This window comes from Macrotis lagotis, chromosome 3, assembly GCF_037893015.1.
Source record: "Macrotis lagotis isolate mMagLag1 chromosome 3, bilby.v1.9.chrom.fasta, whole genome shotgun sequence".
Lineage (NCBI taxonomy): Eukaryota > Metazoa > Chordata > Mammalia > Peramelemorphia > Peramelidae > Macrotis > Macrotis lagotis.
In genome coordinates this window covers 7,996,187-8,009,947 of record NC_133660.1, presented here as the reverse complement: position 1 = coordinate 8,009,947, position 13,761 = coordinate 7,996,187, and the positions used below count along the sequence as shown (strand labels likewise).

Sequence of the window (13,761 nt, the reverse complement as noted above, 5' to 3'; positions counted from 1 at the left end):
CAAAAAGCCTCTCAACAGAAAGTCCATTGAGACAACAGTGCCCATTTAAGCAATCTGTTTAGATTCTTCTGTAATTTTGCAGCCTTGGAGATTCTCTGGAAAACAAGTATTTAAATGATAAATCCTAGGCAGAAATTCCTTCCCTCATCCCTACTGTACATTCAAGAGAGGGGGTGGAACTGTTAACAGCTCAGTAGCAACAATGCTGCTTATAATGTTCATCATACTCCTTGTATAGAAATGCGATCAGTTGGCTGTCCTGATGTTAGACTTATAGAAGATAAATTCTTTTCCTTAGTAAGAGGATTTATTTGGGCTCTGCCAAGGTCATTAACACTGAAGTCTCACATGCCTATAGATTTTCCAGAAACTATAATTCTTTGTAAAGTTTATAATTTCTCCCCTTCAAACTGCAGGCGGAGATGTTACTTTTAGTTACATTAAAAAAAAAATCAAACTCTGCCAAAGAAATATGACATTTCTTAAATAAATGACAATCCCAAGCCCCAATCTGCTTCTGTTTACATCCTTTCTTTACTCTATGGTGATCCTAGGATACCACGGTGGAAATCTGTTCATGTGGAGAACAGATAAGAAAACCAGTTAAAATGATTAAGAAAACATAGCTAAGTCTGAGGGGAAAATACACAGATATAATTTTTTTTCAAAGTTTCACTGGCTTTTCTATATTTCTTTAAAACAACCATCAAATTTGGAACCATGCTCCCAGAGTTACTTAGCATACTTTTTTGACCCAGTTATACCACTATTAAGCTTATATTTCCAAATAGATAAAACAAAACAAGGAAAAAGACCCATAGAAGGAAAGGTATTCATAACAGCTCTTTTTTGTAGTAGCCAAAAGCTTATAATTGAAGGGGCACCCATTATTGGAATGGCTAACCAAATTATAGTTTATGAATATAATGGAATACTATTATGTCACAAGACAAAAAGAACAGTTTCAGAGGAAAGTAGGAGGACCTTTATGAAGTGATGCAGTGTTATGAGCTGAACAAAGAGAAAAACTTAAATGACAACAAAGACATTATAGAGAAAATGACTTTAAAAAGACTTTTGAACTCTGATCGATGTGATGATAAACCTCAAGTCCAGAAGTCTTAGGGAAAAAAATCACTCTTATTAATCAGTTCTTATCAGAGAGGTGCAGAATGAGATAGACATTTTTGGACAAAGCCAATGGAATTATTTTGCAGGTTTATGCATATTTGTTATGAGAGTTTTCTTTTTAAAAACTCTTCAATAGGGAATAGGAGTGGTTCCTATTAAAAATTTCAACTGCTATAAATATTCTGCCACTGAAAATCATCTGAATTATCTCAGATAAATTTAATTATGAGGAAAAAAATTCTAGTCTTCTATTGAAGACTTCTATTGAAACAATAAAACCATTAGTTATTATTCTGTAGGTATTTCTAGCAATCAAAGCTTATATGCACAAATTGCATGTTTTAATGAACACATAACTTTGTAGGAATGTGTCACTGCTTTTTTTAAATTCTTTAATTTAATTCTTTAAAGTGCTATTATTTCAGCCTCTGTGTTAGATTAAAAAATAAAGGAAAACAGTATATAGTTTGGCTTAAAACTGCACTAAAACTTTTGTTACACTCTGTATATTCAACATGCACTAGATTTCATTAATTTGCTATCAATAAAATTTGTATAAGATTGTTCTCTGAATATTGTGATAAAATGAGTACAAATGTTTATGAAGATTAAAATAATTTAACTTGATATTACAGTCTGCATCTACAACATTTAAAGGTACAATATAAAGGACTATTAAAGTACATAGCACAGCTGTGATAAACGTGGTAATGGATTCCGGTTTAATCAAGAATGCTAATCTTATTAATTTGACATTTATTACTCTAATTTCATGACATTCCTTGGAGGAAATCAGACAGAATCACAGCAATATATGACAACAGATAATCAAGTGACTATGGATATCTTGTATTTTATATATGTTCATTAAGTATGGAAGAAAAGTCATTAAAGTCCTTCTCAAAGAAATCTTTTGATAGAAAAACATTAAGATTAATTTTACAGAACAAAATATAAGGATCCTTTTTTTGTAGCCTCATTTCCTGATCATAGACATGAGTGTAATGAATTTAGATGACAATGTTCTCAATACTCTGCACATTGAGTTTAAAAAAAAAACATTTTTCCATAGTGAGAATATGCTTTAATATATTACCCTGAAAAGTAATTATGTAAAATAAAAATGAGAATGAGTTAAGTTCATAAAATGAGCATAAAGTTCCCACTTAGTCAATGATATTCAGTAACAAAAAGACACTATACAAATACTGATAAAGAAGGAAGGAAATTACAATGATAAAACTCTATTCTTTTAAATGAAGCTAAATTGGGGGGGTAGGAAGGAAGAAGATATTTGGGGAGAAAAAGATGCAGCAAAATTACAAAAAAAGTCATTGGAGTAGAGGGGAGAAATTAAGGCCAGGAGCTATAAAATTTCAAGTTGAAATAAAAGATAATCAACTGTAATAGATTGTTTCAGACTGTGGTAAGCAAGAAGATGAACTTTGATGGCTAGCTCTCAATATTAATGCTTCAGATATATTACAGATGAAGATAATACTCCATTTCTATTCATATTTTGTGGCTCATTTTGTCTTTGGGTAACTCATATTTCTAAAATTAACCCTTCTTTGGGGCTGAGATAACATCTGAGAAGAAGCTAAATTAGGTGCTCAAAAAAGTAGAAGGAGCGAGTGTCGGACTTGAGTGCGAATCTCACCTCTGACATAAGCTGTGGGGCCACAGACAAGAAACCTAAACTCTTTAAATTATGAATTCTTCAGCTAATACCTATATACAGACCATAATGAGATCTTGTGCAGATCCAAATTAGATAATATATGTAAAACACATTTCAGTCTTAAAAGATATACAGCTAAAGTTTAAAATTGCCCCAATTATTTTGGGCCAACCTGCAGAAATGCATGTAATTATTAATATGAAAAGTTTCACTTCAAGTTTATCCTGATAAAATTTCCGTGAAACTCCTTAAGGCTGCTATCAATACATAAGCTAATGTTCAAGGTTCAAAAGAAATCAGGAGCTAGAGAGCATTAGGAAAAGCCTGTTATACCAAATATGGTATAGCTTGTACTTTTCTCTCTCTATATTAAGTTTTTATAGGTTTATGTATAGAAATATGATTTATACAAATGGATGTATATATTCTCTTAATTTAGGAACAAAGAGAAAAGAAGGTGATAGGAATAAGAAATAATAAATATGGTTTCAGTTCACGTAAACACAGTGGGCTGAATCAAACTTTTCCAATTATGATGTTTTAAAACTATTTGTATAGTTCATTTTAAATATATTTGGATGGATTTCCAACTGTGCAAGCATTCTTAGGAATACACAGGTAAGATAAAAAATGTAACCCATCTCAGAGACAGAGCCAATGGTATCTGAACACAGACTAAAGTACACTTTTTTTTTCCTTGCACTTCGCTTCTCTTGAGGTATCTCTATCTTTTTGGGGGGAACAGGAGTTTATGTTTACTTTCACAAAATAATTATAATAATGTGAAAACAAAAAAATAAATGATTAAAATTTTTTTAAAAAGAATACCTAAGAATGTTGGGTAAAAATCTAACCAGAGAGAGGACAAGATATAAGGGAAGTGAGTTTATAATTCAAACTTTTGAACAGCAAATTCCTTAAAAAGAGATTCACTATTATCTGAAAATATTGTCTACAGTCATATAAGTCAAAAAGAAATTTCCTGCATTTCTCACATAAGAAAATTTTCCCCTAATTTGGGTACTAACAAGTAGTCAAGATAACTCGAACTGATGTGGTTCGGTCAGCCTAAATAAAAAAATCAATTCCATGATGAGTCAACCCAAAAGTTGAAATTAATAATACTCAGACCAGATTTTCAAAGAACACTGTGGCTATCTCAACACTTACGGCTATCATAGCATATGTTGCCAAGGGCTCTGCCCGTCTGAAGTAGTACTTCCTGGTCTTTGCAGTTCAGCAGCTGCACCAATGGGGGAATCAAGCCAGCCTCCACACACGGCAGCCGCATAAACTCTGCAAAAGATAGTAAGAATTAAAATGGAAGAACTTTCAATTCATATAAGTCACTTCCCTTAGTAAGTTATTAAAATGCTTTGCTCCTGAAGATTACATTTCTATACCAAAATTACTCATTCTCACCCCAACAAATATCTTATAAAATATTTTATATAATGAAGACCATTGCCATATTTTTCTCTTGTTGATTGAAGTACCAGAACCAAGAGGGTCTTAATTAATTTTTCACTGCAGTTAATTTAAAATTCCCAAATAAAGCTTAAGTATGCAATGGTAGCAACATCTACAGCATAAATGAGGGGAAAATTGGCAATGTTCATTCTATGACCTTGGAAAATTAAATAAGAATTCAAAGTACACAAAGCCATCATACTGTCTCCCTTGTTCCACATGTACTCTTTTTATTTTTTTAGATTTTTCAAGGCAATGGGGTTAAGTGGCTTGCCCAAGGTCACACAGCTAGGTAATTTTTTTTAGGTTTTTTTTTTTTGCAAGGCAAACGGGGTTAAGTGGCTTGCCCAAGGCCACACAGCTAGGTAATTATTAAGTGTCTGAGACCGGATTTGAACCCAGGTACTCCTGACTCCAGGGCTGGTGCTTTATCCACTACACCACCTAGCCACCCCTAGCTAGGTAATTATTAAGTGTCTGAGGCCAGATTTGAACTCAGGTACTCCTGACTCCAAGGCCAGTGCTCTATCCACTGCGCCACTTAGCCACCCCTACATGTACTCTTAAGAAACCAAAACAAGTTAATAAAAAGTTATTCTAGCAAACCAGTTTTTGCAAAGTAATACTTATGATATGGGACTGTCCCCAAGTCCACACTCTTACTCCTTTTTTTCCCTGAATGCCTGCCATTAAAGTTCATATACAATCTATCACCTTTGTTCTCAAACTTAGAACATTTCATGAATGTAAGAAAAAGTCAACCAAAGAACTTCTTTATTCTATTCAAGTAATTTCTTTTAGTACTGCTCACATACTGTCTTCATATTTGACACTTCCATCTTCAATCTTTCATAGCGGACAGCAACAACCAAACAACAAACATATAAGCATCAGCTCTTGGAGGGTTGGATGGGGGAAAGGGAGGAAGGAATGCTCTATTAGTCAATTATTAGGGCAGGGGGGTCAATGCAGAAAAATTTCTGCAGAGGCCAAAATGTGGAGTCAAAGGACAGGAGGTTGAGTCCATGATTGTCTCTCTCTACTTGGCTTTAAAAAAAAGAAGAAGAAGAAGAACAGGACCTTCTCCCCCTCACTCTCCAACAGCTTCTTTCAGTAAATTTCATATGCACAGTTTCCGTCAGATTTGAGATGTAGATCATGTCATGGAAAGGGCATTAGAAGAAGAGTCAGTCAGTGTGTAAGAGTCACAGAGGAGTAAGGAGTAAGATGACTGTCAGAGACTGTGCTGTAAGAGCCATATGTAGGAATTTAGAGTTGATTCTAGAGATAACAGGAAGTAAATGAAATTTAGCGAGATGAGTACCATGATCAGATCTATACTTGTTGAAGTAAGGACTGGAGACAGTAGAGAAGGAGACCATTAGAGCTAATGCAATTATGTAGGTGAGAAGTGATGAAGGTTGAAATGTAAGAGGAGGATATAACTCTGGGATGTTAGAGAGAAAAAAATGATGAGATCTGTCAAGCAAATGGCTACATGGGGTGAGTGAGGATGAAGGGTCAAAGGTGATACCAAGGTTGAAATCAATAATAATAGGATAGGGGCAGCTAGGGGTTACAGTGGATAGAGCACCGGCCCTAAAATTCAAGAGGACCTGAGTTCAAATCCAGCCTCAGACAAATAATAATTGCCTAGCTGTGTGACCTTGGGCAAGTCAATTAATCCCATTGCCTTAAATAAATAAAACTTAAAAAAACAAAAAAAGTTATAGGATGGGAAAACTCATCACTCATTGGTGTAGACTTTGAGAACCCCGAGTTACTTCCATGATACAATGTTAATGGTTTTATCATTGTATCCCTTAAGGAGCTCCAAGTCAATGGGGGGAAGCAACATGTAAAGAACTATGTCTAGACAAGGCACATTCAGATTGGATGGCAGGGAACTTCAAAAGGAAGGCAGCTCCTAATGATGAGAAGCAAACATAAAAGGAACCAATGGACCCTCAAGTGAGATACTGAGAGGAGGGCCCAGGGCAGTCTTGGAGGACACTGATGGTCAGTGACTGGAACTTGGATGGAGAACCAGCAAAGGTGATTGAGAAGGAAAGTCAGACAAGTTAGAAGGAAAACCAGAGGAGGCAGAGTAATCATCATAAATACACAATTATAGTGTTTAGTCATCAACAGCTTCTTTTTTTTTTAAAAAAAGGTTTTTGCAAGGCAAACAGGGTTAAGTGGCTTGCCCAAGGCCACACAGCTAAGTAATTATTAAGTGTCTGAGACCGGATTTGAACCAACGCACTCCTGACTCTAGGGCCAGTGCTTTATCTGCTACGCCAGGTAGCCGCCCCCATCAACAGCCTTCTAATAGAGACCAGTCTTCAAGTAGTTCAATGGCTAAGTAATAAACACCTGAAGTTATCCAGCAGAGATCTGTTTGATCAAACTATGCATGATAATATTTTTAATGTTTCCAAAAGATAAATGTTCTCTGCTTTAAAACCAAAAATATTATGAAAATGTTAAGTTTTTAGTTCTGAGATTAAATAAAAGTCTTTGTTTGATGAAGGGCATAAGAGAATGATCAAAACCTTCCCCTAAAAAAAAAGTCTGTTTCGTTGCTTTTTCCTGAAATGCATGATTGCTAAAGGTATAAGAATCAACCAATTTTTATATTCTTGGACCTCTAATTAGCTATCTGAAGATACAAATTATAACTATAACATGATAGAATAAGAAACTAAGCAATAAGCATATGAATCATATGTCTTAATCCCTAGTCTGCTAATGATAAACTGTCATTTGGGAAAATGACTACACTTTCTTCACCCATAACATGAAGCCACTCATAGCACAGCTACAACTTGAGCTACAAAAATAATTCAGATTTGAGGACATTATTAAGTTTCAGATTCTGCAAAAAATATTCAAGGTAGGCCCAGCCCAGGAAACCTATAGTTATTTCCTTACTAGACCTGAAACAGTTCTAAGAGTCATTTAACTACTTTGAAGTAGTTCCAACTATCTCCAGAACTGCTCAAAACATCTCTTGAGGCTCTCAAATACCTTCAACCCACCAACAGTTTTATGAACTTTTAGGACCAATCTGGATTAACAAGTATTCAACACAATATTAAAATAATACCAGCAAAATAATGCAACTTGAGACTAACTTGCACTGATATTAGCCAATTTCAGCTACCAGTAGTAAAACCATGGCTTATAATGGCAGAATCTTTGAAAATCCTGAAAAATTACTCATAAATACCCTGAAAAGATTTAGGGACATAGGGAAAAAGCCAATTAGGAACTGGTACAGTTAGATACAGTGGATGCAGGTATTTCATCAGGTCATCTGCCATGGAATGTAAACTCTTTGAGTATAAAGGTCATTTCATTTTTGTTCTTGTATCCCTGGGGACTAGCAAGTTGCCTACCACATAGTAAGAATCAAATGCTTGTTGAGACTGTCAAAGTCTCCTCTTTGCTTTATAATGCTTTACTCAATGCAACTTCTTAAGTTAGGTTTTCTGAAGGTAATTATAGACCCTGTAACATTAAGGTTCATCAAAAGCTATCATTCTTGATGCCAATCCTTCCATGCAGGCTGGCTATGAAAACCAATCAAGTTGATTAAGTAAATATTTTAGGCCATTCATTCTACCCCAATATGACCTTTCTGAACAAGATTCTTACTACAGATCTAACCCATAAACACAACTAGATTAAGCATTAAATTATTTCTTTGAGATAAGTCTTTAGATCTGCATTAACCAGTGTTTTCTAAACTTGCTAGGAATAGAGAAGCAGAATGTAATTAGCAGTTTATGCAAAGAAGAGTTGCAGGATCAGCAGAATAAACCAAACTGGGAAAACAGGGAATTTAACTTAGTTTGCAGAGCAATCTAGCATATGATCTGAAAAGTAAGTCTTCATTTGAAAGGCAGTATTTCAGTGAAGAATTCAAATGATCCTTTGGTAAAAAAAAAAAAAAAAATTAGTAACTGACAAAATTCTCTCTCAAATCCTATTTCAATGCAATGAATTAATGAATGGGAACATGTGAATGGAATGACTATATAAATACAGCCATTCTAAACAACTGTATGAAAAAAAAGATTCAATGGAGAGGCAGAAAAGGAGACAGAGTGAGTGACAGATGGAAAAATTGTCTACTCTACTAAAGTAAAACATAAATAAAATAAAGCATACTGACAAGTGAGGTGCAAAACTGAAGATGTTCCAGCAGAAAATTTCTTGAGGAAAACCTCACCATTTTTGGCTACTTCTGCTATGATGTTCGCTACTTTGGCTGTGCAGGGTGAATGTGGCGTCAACAGACTGGCAAACAACTGAAGGATCCCACTTCCTTGGAGTTTTTCACTTGTCTCCATATCTGAAAAATAGACCGGACAAAAGAGTTTCAATGACAGATAATCTGCAAGGTCAAGTTTTATAATTGTCATTAAAAAGAAGATTAACATGACTTTCTGATTTGTATGCTCAATACTTAAGCACAGTTTATGGTGCATAGTAGGTGCTTCTTAAATGTTGTCTGAGATGAACTGAACATTCTTCTCCAAAATACCAGCAGTCTAAGCTCAACATTTTCAAAAGCCTGCCCTGTGTAAAATATATTCCGTGTGTATCCTGATTTATATGTTTACACTAAATCACATTCAGGGAGAACAGTTGTGATACATTCACCTAAAGATGAATAATAAATCATTTTAAGTATTTATAGTAAAAATAAATCAAAGCATTCTTTATTTATGTATATCACTCCTAAGAGAAACTTACTCTGCAGTGTAATTCTAGTCTTTATTACTCCCAGCTGAGTGTTTCCTGGCCTCTCTTCTTTCCATGCATACAATTATAATGGTATGCCACCCGTTGGGTAACTCTGTTCCTCTGTAATTGAGTGGCAGCCTTTCTGGAAACAAATGGCCATTCTAATGACGGATAGACTCACCCTGGGTCACTTTATAGGAATGAATGTTTTCTGATGAGACAAGGACCAAACATCACTGTAAGGACACACGACCTCTGCCTTTCTTCCTTTCTCTGTCTTTTTTGCATAATAACTCCCCATCCAGAAGGAGTTCCCTGAGAAAAGAGACTGTTCTCTCTGTTTTGGGCTGTCTTTGTATCTCCAATATTTAGCAGAACCTTGCAAACAATAGGGTTTAACAAACACCTGTTGACATAGGTCACCCAAAGAAAAAGCACCTGGTGTTTTAACTGAAGTAACAAAAAGATTCATGTCCCACATTCAGAATAAATCCTTGTCAAGAGGGAATCAGACTAGGGGATGTCTAAAGTCTCTTCAACTCAAAATCCATGATCATAACATGTCTACAATTCCTTCCAGATGAAGACAATGAGATAAAGAGACAAAAGCTGTGAATCAACAATTTAGTCCATTGACTAAAGACATATTCACCAACAAACAAGCCCAAATTTCATTTGGCAACCAAATAGTGAGAGTGGATGAAGAGTTAGACTTGGAATGAGGAAGACCTGAGTTCAAATCTGACCTCTACTTACTAGCTGCTTAGTTTTCCCATTTATGAAACCTACTAGGGTTGAGGTGAGGAGAAAATGCAGTCACATTTGTAAAGCACTTTGAAAACCTTAAACTAATATAGACACATGGATGTGCACAGATGTAGGGGTATGCAGATACCCATATAACCATATGCATACCTATATGCACTGATAGAGAGATTTATGTCGAAATGCCAACTATGTTCTTCTAAAACTGCCTTGCTCAGGACTGCAATAAGATGCATTTCAGCTTGATTAATGTAACTCCTCTTTCCAAATTAAATTCTGTTCATTTCACCTCCCACCTTCCTTTCTTAACAAATTGGCATCTTAAGTACTCTGAAGTGTTATGGAAAAACATGTGAAATGTAAATCAAACAATAGATTTAAAGATTTTAGTTATTATCTAACCTAGGAATTCTTTGTCTTTGTCTGATAAAAAACTATGTATCCCTTCTCAAAACAATGTCTTTAAAGGCAGAAAATAAAATATGTAGGACTGCAAAGTCAGGCAATTATATGGAAATACTGTAACAAAAATATAAAATATACATTTCGGGAAGTTTGATCTATTCAAATCCATTCATTTTTAAAGAAGCTCACTTAAATGACACCCAAGGTCAGAAGGAGGGAAGAAGAAAAGCTGAGATGTGAAACTAGTTTCTCTGGCTTCAAACTGAGTGTGCTTTCCACAACACCATGAAAACAAAGGAAAATAGCAGAATCTAAACTAAATATTGACATTTTCAGGACAAATAAGGAAAACAAGATATTTTTTTAAAAAAAATTTATTTATTGAAGGCAGTGGGGTTAAGTGACTTGCCCAAGGTCACATAGCTAGGTAATTATTAAGTGTCTGAAGTTAGATTTGAATTGACTCCAGGGCTGGTGCTCTATCCACTGTACCACCTAGTTACCACGGAAAAAAGATTATCTACTCAAGATTCCTTTAAAATGCACCTCAAATTATACTGTGTGATTATATTTTTTAGTTCCTTTAGGTAATTTATAAATATATATATATATATATAATTTATAATATTTATCTATATAATGTTTATTTATAATACAGAGATTGTTAATTAGATAGCTGGCATTTGGGTGGTGGCTTGTGATCAATGAAAAGGAAGTATAGCAAATCGCAGAAAAATAATAAGGAAAATGACCAACTGCTTAGACAACAATCAAAGCCTAAACTTAGGCATTAGATGCTATAAATCCAAAACTGATTATCTGATCAATCCTCTGTTTATAGAAAGGTAATTACATTAATTTTATTTGCTGCTGTATGACTTCCTGTTTAATTAAGCATTAAGAATTATATTTATTAATAGCTTAACTTTCATCAATTCCAAGGATTTTATGTTTGTTACTTTTAAATGAAAAGCTACTTCTTGGAAGTTCCATAAAACAAAATAAAAAGTTTCTCAGTATAAAAAAAAGCCCAGATAATATTTTTTACCTCTCTAATATGAATAATCCATTCACGTAAACACTCTTTTATTCACTTTCATGTGATTAGTAATAGTTCCAATTTCTACACTTATTCATTTTTGCTGGAGAGAGGTTCAACCATGGTTGATTGTGGTAGCTATGATGGTTGATTTTGATTAACTCTTTTCCTTTGGTACAAGAGAAAGTTCCCAGTTGTTGACAGTGTGAAAAGGAGACAATTTTGGAGTATCAGACTTAACTGATATGATGTTTGACTTAATTGATAAACTGATATGGAAATCTTCCCTAAAAAATGCAAATCACCACTTTCTCTGTAATTTACAGTTTTAGAGAATACTTTGGGCATCAGGATATGAAGGTACTTGTCCCAAGTTCCATGACCAGCATGGATCAGAGGCAGGACTTCAAGTCCAGGTCTTTCAATCTTCAAGGGAAGTTTTCTATCCATTACATCCCACTGACTGTCAGAAATTATTGTGAGATAAAGCAAAACATATAATTAAGATCTAAACTATTTCCTTAATTTATTTCATTTTTCACATATGTGAGGTTAGGTAGTGTGGGACAGGGGTAAAAGTACTAACTTTAGAGTCATCAGGCTGTCAACTTACAATCTATTTGAAATCAGGTAAATCACTCAATCTTTTTGATTCTGTTTTATCATCTGTAAAATAAGTAGTTTAGACTAGAGGGCTGATTCTGCTCCTAAATCTATTATACCTACCATATTTCTAGCATTTTAAATGAAAAAAATCAGCATCTATTTCACATGACTTCTATAGTTGCCTATTTGAACTCAAGGGACATCACACAAAGATGGCTTTTGTGTACACATTAAAGAGAGTGCATACCTATTTTTTTTTCTGAACTTGACAATAAATAAGATCATTTCTATATCAAAGAAAACAGAATGTGATCTCTACATGAACCATGAATTTCTGTTACAAATTAACTGTTTTTTTTATGTAGTGGTTCCAAAATGGTACTACTCCTCTATCTCTTTTTAAACATCCTTCTACTCTATTCAGCATATTTTTTAAAATGCTTCATCAATGGGCTTTTCTTTCTCTTTTTCCTTGGCATCAATATCATTCTCCCTCAACTCTGCTTTATACTCCCAAGGGATGGGTAACTCCTTGTTTTCAGTTCTTTGTTCCTTAAAAAAAGAACTGTAACTATTTTTATACATAAGGGTCCTTTCCTTTTTTTTTCTTGGTTTGAAATTTGTGGAGTAGAACTTCAGAGTTGTGTAATTTGCTTTTCACTTGTTATTCATGACCTGAAGCATTGTGTTCATATAGATGTTGATTATTTACTTTTTTTTTTGTGAACTGCCTGCTCATAGTCTTTGATCATTCTTTTACTGGAGAATAGGAAAACATAAACCTTTAAAAATTATTGAAATTTATTAATTGTACAATAGAGCTTAGGCATCTTTTTTTTAAGGATTTTGCAAGACAAACGGGGTTAAGTGGCTTGCCCAAGGCCACACAGCTAGGTAATTATCAAGTGTCTGAGACTGGATTTGAACCCAGGTACTCCTGACTCCAGGGCCGGTGCTTTATCCACTGCACCACCTAGATGCTCCTACCTTAGGCATCTTTATAAAACTTTAATTCACAATATGTCCTAGTTTTGTGGCAACAACTTGTTTTGCTTGTATTAGTATTGAGTTCTTAAGATTTAACACAGATTCTTTAATTCTTCATCATGAATTTACACATTTCATGGATAGTATAACTTTTAATGCATAGTATTTTCCTAACCCTAGACAGTAACTTTCTTTTATTAGAGCAACACTGTTTTACCATGAACAAAATTCCATTTCCTCCCCACCTCTCCTCATTGTGGGGGGCAGGGGAAATATGCAGAGTCAAGCAAAACAAATACCCAAATTGGCTTTGTCCAAAAAACAATTCTGAATCTGATTCTGAGTGTATTGTCTTTCGGTCAGGAGGTGGGTAACATGATGGTCACTGTTTGTAAGTCTCAGATTTCTCTTTACAATATGGCTGCAACTGCATAAACTGTTCTCCTGCTGTGACAGCTCATTTCACTCGGCACAGACTCATCTAAGCAAATGCCTTCAACAAAGATATTCTATTAAAAAAGGGGGGGAAAGACCAGCATGTACAGAAATATTCAGTCTTTTTTGTAGTGGCAAAGAATTGGAAATCAGTTGGAATGGCTGAATAAATTATGGTACATGAATGTGATGGATACCATTGCTCTGTGAGAAATCATGAATGCCAGACTCTAGAAAAGCCTGGAGAGACTTGATGATCTGTTACTGAGTGAAGTGAGCAGAACCAGGAAAGCATTGTGCATATTGACAGCAAGGCTGATGGACTCAGCTCCTCACAGTAGTTCAGTGATCAAGGATAATCCTGAGAGACTTGCTAAGGAAAATGCCCTTCAGATCCAAAGGAAGAAAAAACTATGGATTCTGAATGCAGAACAAAGCGCACTGTTTGCTTTTCAAATTTTCTTTTGTTTTTTTTTCTTTCTTTCTC

General features: G+C 34.7%; 1 protein-coding gene across 5 annotated transcripts in view; it reads right to left on the bottom strand.

The window, feature by feature from the left end:
- The window catches only part of RAP1GDS1 (Rap1 GTPase-GDP dissociation stimulator 1), a 200,185-nt gene that overhangs the window by 80,060 nt on the left and 106,364 nt on the right, over positions 1 to 13,761 (bottom strand). For 4 of the 5 annotated variants that reach the window (XM_074228074.1, XM_074228073.1, XM_074228076.1 and 1 more), the window contains exons 3-4: positions 8,520 to 8,642; positions 3,983 to 4,108 (exon numbers count right to left, since the gene is read on the bottom strand). In XM_074228074.1, the coding sequence (XP_074084175.1) occupies positions 3,983 to 4,108; positions 8,520 to 8,642 (249 nt within the window). Of the gene's footprint in view, positions 1 to 3,982; positions 4,109 to 8,462; positions 8,643 to 13,761 lie in introns of those variants that run through there. The other variant, XM_074228077.1, reaches the window with a different exon arrangement.